This window comes from Glycine max, chromosome 7 (assembly GCF_000004515.6).
Source record: "Glycine max cultivar Williams 82 chromosome 7, Glycine_max_v4.0, whole genome shotgun sequence".
In the NCBI taxonomy this organism is placed as follows: domain Eukaryota; kingdom Viridiplantae; phylum Streptophyta; class Magnoliopsida; order Fabales; family Fabaceae; genus Glycine; species Glycine max.
The window spans coordinates 11,135,945-11,147,027 of NC_038243.2; the positions used below are offsets into that span (position 1 = coordinate 11,135,945).

An 11,083-nucleotide genomic window follows, 5' to 3' on the forward strand; every position below is an offset into this window, starting at 1 on the left:
TTAATTTACGTTTTTTTAATAAAAATAGTTAATTTAATTAATCAAATCAAATTTGTTAATTATTTATATTATAATTTTAAAATCATTATTTTATATCTTTTTATAGACTTAATTGTTTCTTATTAATATTTTTGAGAGAAAATAGTTAAATAAAGATAGGTAAGAAAAAAATAATTAATACATTTAAAAAATAAAAGACAATCTTAAAAAAGGAATAAATAATTTTTTTAAAAAGAATCTTATGAATGAATAAAGTATATAAAAATTAAATATAAAAAAATCTATTAGATGATGACAAAACTAATACACAATAGTTGACTTTATCTCATACAAATTTAAGATTAAGAAGATAATTAGACATATAAACTAGAATGAGATAAAATGAACTTAATTATCATATGTTATTTCAATCAATATAAAACACCATATACCTACCTAAGAAATTGCAAAACGAAATATTTAATACATTAATGCATTCCAAACAAACAACCACGTTAATTAATATGAAATAATAAAACAAAACACAATAGTTGAAACTTAATTATAAGGGGATTACCACATTCAATCTTCTAGTAGTTAAGGTCTTCCCAAACTTTTCCACTTGTGTGCCAACTTGCATATTGTCCTTGTTGACGACCCATCTTTCATCACAGCACATTCAGCAAACTTTTGCAGTTCCTTCATTCTCCTACGAATTTCTTCACCCACCAACCCCTCCATGAGGCTCTTTATGAGCTTAACAATTTCCTCCTTCACCACCACACTATTGCCACTAGTGTCAACGTTTGGTCTCACAGCAACTTTCAATCCATCGGTTACCAAAGCCGCATTGGTTCTTTGTTCAGCAAACAAAGGCCAAGCCATCATTGGCACTCCATGCACCACACTCTCCAAAACCGAATTCCAACCACAATGAGTCAAAAATGCACCAATTGACTTGTGACCTAGGACCTCAACTTGTGGGGCCCAGCCACACATAACCAAACCCTGCCCTTTGGTTCTCTCTATGAACCCTAATGGTAGAAAATGCAAAGGATCATCCACCAAACCGCCATCACTAAAATAAGTGGCACTTGCTCTATCATTTGGTGCCCTCAAATTAACCCACAAAAACTTGTGCCTACTCAATTCCAACCCTAAAGCAAGTTCATTGATCTGCTCTTGGCAGAGTGTGCCACCACTTCCAAATGACACATAAAGAACTGAATTAGGTGGTTGTTTATCCAACCACAATAAACATTCACACCCACTTTTTGGATCACTAGGCCCAGTGTGTGTAATAGGCCCAATTGGATACACAGGAGGGTAGCTACAATTCCCATTCCCTTTAGCATGTTGGGTTATTGCTTTTGTTGCTTCTTCTTCCAATTCCATGAAGCTATTGACCAATATACCATCATGAGCACTACGGTATCTTTGGCAACGTTGAAGGAACAACTTGTACTCCAAACTAGACCTATTTTGGACACTATTTGGAAGATCCCTGCCATAAATAGAGATGCAACCTGGAATCTCTATTAGGTTTGGGTGATCTCTATACTCACAAGAAACTTGTTCATCCAAATTTGAAGAATGAAGGCATAGGGATAGCAACATTGTGGAACAAGGGAAGTAGATGTAGGATAAGATGCCGAGTTCCTTACCAAAATCGAGCGCCTCCGGGACCATGGCATCGGCAACGATGGCGACGACGTTGTTGGTGGCATCAAAGAGTGATCTTAGGGTTTCCCTAACGGAGGGCATGGCGCGAGAAACCGAGAGCTGGATTTGGATCTCCACAGAGACTCCATTGTTGTTTAGGTCCTCGAAGTACACTGAGGGGAGGAAAATGCAGTGAATGTTCGGAGGGAGGGAATCAAAGAAGGGTTTGGTGGCAATGTTATTGTAAGAGGAGTTAAGTGTTGGAATGATGCATGTGATGTTGAAGGTGTTGTTGTGGAGATTAAGGAGACGTTTTGCGAACTCGAGGATTGAGACTTGGTGGCTGAAAGCTGGGATAGAAACAAGGGCTATATGAGTTGTTGTTGTTGTTGTTCTTGCCGCTGATTCCATGGTTAAAACCTGCTGCAGAGACCGATTTTTTGCAATGGTGGTAAGAAACAAAGTAATATAATATAAAAAAAGTGCAACTGTATAACTTAGAACTTCGTCAAAGGTACTGCTGCATGTGTTCGCTTTCAAGAGCGGTAGATGGTTGTACATATTCATTTATTATTAATGTATGTATGACTGTAACAACAAAAAATTACTAACTGGTCCACTAATAAATGAGTTTGTTTAAATTTTTTTAAAATTAACTTTAATATAAATATTTTTATAAAATTATTTTTTAACAAGAAATAATTTAGATAAACACATTAAAAAAATTGTTTACCTTATTAAAATAAGCAGTATTTTAACAAATAAATTTAAATAAACTGACCCAATTTCTATATATGTGAAAGTTTTGTCTGTTCCATTTGATCCGTGTTCTAGTAGTTCGTATAGCTTTTTAGGGGGAAAAAAACACTATACTAGAATGTATCTCAAATATTGATATTTAGATCCTGGTGGTGCTGCAGATCTTAGTGTTAGCAGCTATGTTGCTAGTTCTAAATTTTGCAATGGCAAAAGGGTGGGCTCTTTAGCAGATATGGTTTTAAGACTAGTGGTGTTTTGTTTTGTAATTTGCCTACCTGATGTAAGTGGTGTTAGTGAGGAAATTTCTTATGACCTCACTGCCCAGTTTTTGCTATCAATATAGTATACTTCTTATTTGCTTATTAAAAAACAGAAAATGATTAATGTTTTTAGTTAGTTTTCAATAAAATATAAAAACGTTTACTTTGATTTTACTCTTTAATAAACTATTTAATAACCTGCTTAATTTTAGAAATTAAGTAAAAAAAATAAGAAAACTTTATTAAAATTAGATCCTAATAAATAGTTACGGTTTTAAAATGACTATTTTTAATAATAAAAAAATCATATCCTAATAGGAAACATCAATATACCCATTAAACAATAACTTAAAATTTCATGATATTTACGTTACTTTTCACGGCAATACACCAAAAGATGAGGCGTACATTTAGATTTTTCCTTAATAAAATTACGGGGCTTTGGTTTTTTTAGGGTAAATGTTACTTTTGGTCTTTTATATTGTAGTATTTTTTATTTATTTTGGTATATGAAGTTTTAAAATTTTTATTTTGATTTTTTATAATTTCAAAAGATTTTGTTTTGGTCCTCTTTCGTGGCTAAAATGTTAAATGTGTTAATTAACAGGAAAGTGTGACGTGCTCTTTAGCGTTTATTGTGATAATGACGTATATTTTACATAATTTCATTTTGATGCTTATATTAAAAGAATATTACATTTTATAATATTGATAATTTAAGTTTATTGATAATTTAAGTTTATTAAATGGATTCATTTTGATCCATCAAGTGTGCAAAATATTACATGTTGATCCTAACAAATTATATATGATAACATAGTCTAGTAAATTGAATTGGAGACATTATTCCAAAATTATTTTTAGTTGAATATTGTAATGTATTTTCTGTTTACAATTTTTTTAACATTACTAATTGACTTGTGCCGGTGTGCATGTGAAAATTATTTTATAAATACATTATTTATGTGCATACTTATACATATGTGTCAATTAGTGATGCTAAAAGAATAAAAAAATATTAAATATATTACAACACCCAACATAGAAAAAACCTAGTACAGTAAATCAATATTGGGTCGCAATAGATTCAATCTTCAATCTCGTGTTTATCCCAGGTGACACGTTACCTTCCCAAGTAGATAGATGGCTTTGACATCCCTCCACAATACTTGCTTAGGGAAATACTTATTGAAGTTATTGTAGAGGTATCTAAGACAAAAAATTGTGATAGTTTTACTAGAATACCATCAATTACATTTACTAGATGTTGATATCATATATAATTTTTAAGATCAAAATGTATCATTTCACAAATCTGAAAATAAAACCTTTTAAAAAAATATAAAATACTAAAATAAAACCATTTAAAAAACATAAAAAAATCAAATGAAATCAATTAAAATGATGTAATATATCACATCATTGTGTTAATCAATGTTAATAAATATATCACACTTTTCTATTAACATAATTAATGTTTTAGTCAAAATAAAATTCTTAAAATAAAATTCTTAAAAAATATAAAAAAATAAAATGAAATTTTTAGAACTTAATATAATAAAATAAAAAAAATATTAAAACATAAAAGAACAAAAATAATATTTCATATAATCACTTTCATCTTCCTTCACGTTTAAGTACTCTCTTCCCATCTATTAAAAACAACCTTATATATTGAGGGCATCTGTTGTGTAAATGATATCCAAATCATCTTTGGTTGATCTGTTACGTAAGTTGGGTATGTTTTGTGGTTCAATCGCAAGACTCCTTTTAGGAAGGGATTTTCTCCACTGAAATTCTAACATGAGAGCCTAAAGTGAATTTATCCCATTTTTCTATAATTTTTATACACAAGTTTACAATATTTCTTTATCAAGTAATTAAATAATTTTAATTAATAATCAAGATCACATGTCATCATTAAAATGTTACCGGAGAAGATTTGAGCCTGATTCTCTCAGTCTCTCTTTAATGTTTTTTGGCTTTAATTTGTCGTTTTTGACAAGTGAAAATGAGCTGTAATTCGCATCATGATGTACATTCACTTTGTATGGAAAGTGAACATTCTAAAATGCGAAATACTTATAAAACCATTTGATTTATTAATTAACAGACAGTCAATTCCTACCTAATATTTTAAAATAAAATAATAAATAATTTTTAAAATAAAATTATGTAATACATTAAAAATACAGATTTTAAATATTTATATTTTAAAAATAATTAGGATATTTTTATGCAAAAACATAATTAGAATATTTGATCAAATAATTATGATGCTTTCCATACTTTTACGTTATTACTATATATGTATATATGTAAGGACAGAGTCAGAGACAACTCAAGATTAGGTTAACTAGGACCCTTAATATTATTGTTATTATTATTGATTACTCGTGTTCTTTTGCCAACCACTTTTTGTTTCGTCTACTGCGCACGTTTTTCATATGTATTTAGGAGATATTATTATTATTGAAAGGCATTTAGGGGATATTATTTCGCTACGGAAAAGCAAGAGCAATGCACCTTAAAAAGATAATTTCATATATATATATATATATATATATATATATATATATATATATATATATATATATATATATATATATATATATATATATATATATATATGAAATTTGATGATTTTTTTATAAATCAATATTTTTTTATAGGAAATAATTATGTTTGAATCAAGTAGAATCATTAGGAATGATAAACTTTTTTTTAGTTATTTAACATAATTACATACCTATATTTAAATTTGAAATTACAAGTTAAGTTAAAATAATTTTTTGTCAGTTGATCTATATATTTAATGGTAAATTTTATGACTATTAACATGATTTAGCTCACAAAAAGAAGAAGAGAGAATTAGTATAATAGAGTAGAAATCTAATAGGAGGAAAAAGGACAACATTGTGTGTAACATTCTATTTTTTTAAACTAATTTAAAAAGGATTGTTAATTGTAAATAAATAGAGTTTTAAAAAAATGATGAGGTTTTTATAATTAAATAAATAAATAGAAATAGTTGTATTAAAATAATGGTTTGAAGAAAAAAAATTGATTCATTTATTTGATAAAAAATAAAATAAAGTTCCTTTTTATAAGATAATAAAAATAAATAAATAGAGTAAATAATAGGCTATGAGTATCCTATCTATAAATAGAGTCGTGTTAAGGTCAGTTTTCATACCAACAATATCTCTCTTTCTCTCAATTTCGTTTTCCCCTCTTCTCTTCCCAAAACTCTCTCTTTCCCCGCATACCACTAAACTTGTCTTAGAAAAATGATGATCTCGCGACTCGTTCACCGTTGGAACGTTGTGATATTTTAGCACCAGGTTCTCAACTCAATTCCGAACACTCTCACCGTTGGGAATTATCAAAAGATGTCGGAGCTGAGAGAAAAATCCTTTTTATCGCAACTTTTTCTTTTTCCACAGAAATCGAAAACTGTCTCAGTAAAACTATGATCCCAAACTTTTCAACTGTTGGATTGTTGTGAAATTTTGATATGTGGTTCAAGATTCATTTCCTCACTTCTTCACCGTTGGGATTTGCAAAATATCATTTGTAGAGGGAGAAATACTCATTGCAAGAAATTGTGGAGGGAGAAATATTCATTGCAAAATATTGACAGTGGGATGAAGGCTTCAATCCTTTCTTCTTCTCTCTAACGTTTGAGAACTCTATCAGAGCAATAAGAGGAAAAACTTGAGAAATCTAAAGAAATTTCTAGAGATGCCGCTATCGCTGCCGAAACACACGTGAGCCCGCTTAGAGGTAAGGGATGAGTTTATCGCAATTGAGGGTGCGAATGAACATGTATAGAGATCCTTAGAGGATTAAATTGAGGTTTATTTTGAGATGTTTATTGAATTATAATTTTTTCTTTATGATTATAAATACAATATTGTTATGTGTTATGTACCAGTTGATGTTATGATGATAATTAATTGATAAACTTGAGTGCTCTTGATGTTTTTATGTTTTGACCTATGATTTTGATATAATTGTGTGAAATTATTTGAGGGATTTTACTCCCCATGTTGTGATAAACCTTTTGTATGCATTTTTATATTGAGATTATGAAATTGTGATTCAAATAGTGAGTATGTGATAAATTGAACCTGTGATGAAATGTAAAATACATGTGTATTAAGATGTGTGTATTGAGTTATGAGTTATGAATTGTGCAATCAGACAATTGTAAGACCCTTTAAGGGCGACGAGTATTGTGATGTGATCCATTGTGGGAATCCGACGAGTTTAATCTCAAACGCGACAAGTTAAAATGATTTTGAAAACAATTGAGTAATTATGTGTATTGCAAAGTTCATAGGTAAAGTGTATATGATTCATGAAGTGTGATAACATACTACTTTGAGATTATACCATTGTGATTGAGACCGAATATATGTGATAAACTGACTATATATTGACTTGTAATATATATGTGTGCATTGAGATGTTGTGTGCATTGAGTTATGAGCTATGAATTATATAACCACACGACTATAAGACCCTTTAAGGGCGGTGAGTTAATGATAAGACCCTTTAAGGGTGACGAGTTAATGCTAAGACTCTTAAGAGCGACGAGTTAACGCGCGACGAGTATTGTGATAGGAACCACTGTGGGGACCCAACGAGTTTAATCACAAGCGCAACGAGATAAAATTATTTTGAGAAAAATTGAGGAGTCATGTGTTTTGTATAGTTCATAGATAGAGTCTATATGCTAAAATGTTTTCTGGGTTAGACTTGAATCAGGAGGGAGAGACCTTCACAGACTCTTTGGAGTGTAGGCCTTGGGGGTAAATACACTCAGTTTGAGTACTCCTTTAAGCCTATGTTGATCCCTTATGGTTGGAGCATTCTCGCAAAACAACGTGACCCTGACTGGTAAAAAAGTAAATGCAAGTGAGTAAAAGTTGACAACAATAGTTAAAAAGCATTGGGTCTTTCTAGCAAACATGTTGATGCATGTGAGGATATTTCTCTAACCAATCATGCTTTTGTGTTCTATGCTGTAGCCTAAAATACTAAACCTCGATCCCTCATAAGTTTTGACTTAAATAGCATAATCAGAAAACCAAAACCCCAACAATCCATCCCTGGTAATGTGGTTATTCAGTCCTACTTCTATCAAGTTCTAAAGCAACAGTACATTTCCCAATGCTAAAGTCACCTAACTGTACATACAAATGGGTGATCAGACCAAGAGCATGCAGAAATTAAGCATTGAAAGAATCACTGAACACATAAAACACAATTAATTAGATATTAAAGTAATTACATCAGTTGTTCCTTAGAAATCCCCAAAAAGGGTGTTTAGCCAGCCATTACAGAAAAACCCTAACACAAATGAGATTGAGAGTACAGAATAATTGTTCCTCACACAAGAAGGGGGATCCCTCCTCCTCTACTCAGCACCTCACAATCACTCTACAACTCACTAATCTCTCTCTAATTGAAGAACCCTAGGCTTCTCCGCAAAGTTGCTCCTCTTGCTGCCTCTAGAGCTTCTATCTTGAAATTAGCACTATGGTGTACTTGCTCTGGAATTCTGTATTGCTTGCTAAAATCCTCTACCCTAATTTTGCACAAGACAAGCTTTAAATAGGCTCTGAATCCGCGACGTTGTGCTTAGCGCCACCCTCGCGCTTAGCGCGAGTAAGTGGATTTAGGGTTGGCAGCAGCTGCGCGCTAAGCCTAGCATGGGACAAACGTCTCGCTTAGCAAGCTAATCTCGCGCTTAGCGCGCAACCTTGATCCTTGTGCTCTTCCAGATTCCTTTGTCACGCTAAGCGCGCTGAAGCTGCACTTACGGTGGATGCACGCTGAGACCACAGGGTCTGCTTAGCGCGACTGCTCCTTTTAGCACTTCAAGATTTTAGCCTCTTTTGACCTGAAATTGAACAGATTTCATCATTAAATCAAATGGAAAATATTCTAGAGACAATTATAACAATAAAACAAGATTTATCTACAAATCCCTACGAAATAATTATAAATTAGGGAAACTATACAAGTTTTGGAAAATGTTTTCTATACAAAAGTTAGTCGTATAAGACGACTAACAAACTCCCCCAAATTTGCAGTTTTGCTTGTCCTCAAGCAAAGAAAGAACAGTTCCCTTGTCCTCAAGTGATAAAATACAATGGTCAATTCAAATGGTGTTTGCTTCATAGAGAAATTCAATCATATGAAATGAATATCATGGAATGCTTCAATCAATTGCTTTTTACAAACATGCAGCTTTTCAAAGATAGGAACATATGCATTAGAGTCACAACTGAAATAAGCTAGTGAGAATGGCAGATATCAAGGAAAGAATCATCAACCAAAGCCTCACAGTCATTGTTTTACTCAAGCTCAAGTGTTTAGGCTCATTCCATTATAAACAACTAACACAAGTACCAAGTTTTGCATATCATCTCATACCATACAGAAATAAACACACAAAATGAATTAGAAGGAATTTCTAAGCTTGTAATGAGGTTAGGATGCCAACAAATCATGGTTTTTCTAGGATTCAAAAGCTTAGATTCTAGGAGAGCATTCATCCATCGATAAACCTTTACTTTTTTTTCTCATTCCTACCCCATACTTGCCTTTAAGCACTTAGCTTTATTTCATTACTTTGCAGCATACACACTTATTAAATTCATTTGTACTTACAGTTTTTTTTTGAACATATATACAAAAACAATATGTGTATATATAGAAATAGTGTGTGTATTCTATTTACTTTGACCATTTCAATTCTTACCGAGTATTTCCCCAAATTTGGAACAAATTTACCTTGGCAATTACTCCCCCAAATTTGGGACAAATTTACTTTGAACCAAGCTTTTTGTGGATGATGCTCTCCTACAACCTAAGACAAGGTAGCAATAGATAACACTGTATAGGCTCAAGGTTCAATCAATCAATAATTCATTCAGCTCAAACTGGGTGCAAGGGATAAATCATTCAAGCACAAGGTCAGCTTTTTGGCTAAATAGCTATCACAATCAAAACATGGCCTTTATCATCCTCAATTCATGCATTCAGTCCACACTTTAGAGATTCATGCAAAAATCAGTACTAAATGATAGTCGTTTCTCTCAAAATTTAAGGATGACACTCTCACCGGGATATGGTCAATGCATTCCTTCACAATCAATCTGACAAACTGACTAACATTTTTAGTCATACTTTTAATCACATGTTCTTTTGCTTCTAATGGCTGCAAGCTTGATCAAAACAAACATCTAATCATTCCAGTCCACTCAATTCATACATTTGCTCATTCAAGTCGTTCACAAACACTCATTTCATATCAAACAAACCACTAAAACATGATTCAATCATTTCACTGTTTAAACATGATTTTTGTACAAGCAATCAACACTAAAATAACTGGAATTTAAATGACTAAAATTTAAATGATTGAAACATAAAGCAACTAAATAACTAACAACTAAATTGTTCACGATTTGCAGAAATTAAAAAAAAAACAAAATTTAAACATCTTACTCATCCTGTGGCTGATCTTCATTTAAATCCAGCACTAGAGCAGCTGCTACATCCTGAAGAATAGGCTGCTCTGGCTCCATGGCTGGTGCTGATGGCTTGGTGTCCTCAGATATGGGTGCTGGAGATATAGGAGCTGAAGAAGTAGGCTCCTGAACTGCTGCTTCCTCCTGAGCAACTGGATCAGTCTCAAAAATAAATTGCCCAGGAGGAACAAGCTCATCCTCTACATCTGGCACAAGGCTCCTCTGCTAGCACAGGCTCTTGGGCTGCGGAGGCCTCACCCCCTCCAGAAGGAGAAGGCTGGACTCCTGGCCAAGCCACCTGTGCAAGAAACTCATCCATACTCATAGCTGGCTGCTGGCCAGAGCTCTGTAATCTATGTATGATGATGATCTGGCCTCTGTGCAGGCTTTGCAGCATGGCAAATAATGTCTCAGATGTGAAAGAAGATGGTTTTGTAGGAGGAGCTGGAGCAGGAATTGGAGCTGGTAAAGGAGTGTTAGTTGAAGCTGGTAACTATGGAAGATGTGGAGTCGAAGTGGATGGTGCTGAAGGATCTGGTAAAGTAGTTGAAGAAGGAGCAGAAGAATCTGGTGCTGCTAAAGTAGGGGGAGCCTCAGATCTCTTACCCCTGGCCTTCCTTGGCCCTTTGAATGTCACTGTTGGATCATCTAGATTGCAACAATTCTTCTTTATATATGCCAAGTTAATGGCAGGGCTAAGGCTCTACAAAGATCTGGAATCTGATGTGACTCCTCTAGCTTTACACAAAGTTGTGATTAAGGCTGGAAATCCAAGCCTAGAGGAGTCATGCTGGGCAATGATAGAAATCTGGTGGGAGATGAGGTAGCCCAGATTCATGTCCATCTTCATGATAATGCCATAAATCAACTTGGCCC

The 11,083-nt window shown here is 33.0% G+C and overlaps 1 protein-coding gene across 1 annotated transcript; it reads right to left on the reverse strand.

The window, feature by feature from the left end:
- Positions 1-443: 443 nt before the first annotated feature.
- Positions 444-2,146, reverse strand: LOC100775351 (hydroquinone glucosyltransferase). Its single transcript, XM_026129211.2, has one exon. It carries the CDS (start codon positions 2,050-2,052, stop codon positions 577-579), a length of 1,476 nt encoding a protein of 491 aa, XP_025984996.1. The 5' UTR covers positions 2,053-2,146; the 3' UTR covers positions 444-576.
- Between the last annotated feature and the right edge of the window lie 8,937 nt (positions 2,147-11,083).

Bases quoted from the DNA above. Each gene is read 5' to 3' on its own strand.
- LOC100775351 (XM_026129211.2), bottom strand. From the start codon at position 2,052: ATGGAATCAGCGGCAAGAACAACAACAACAACAACTCATATAGCCCTT.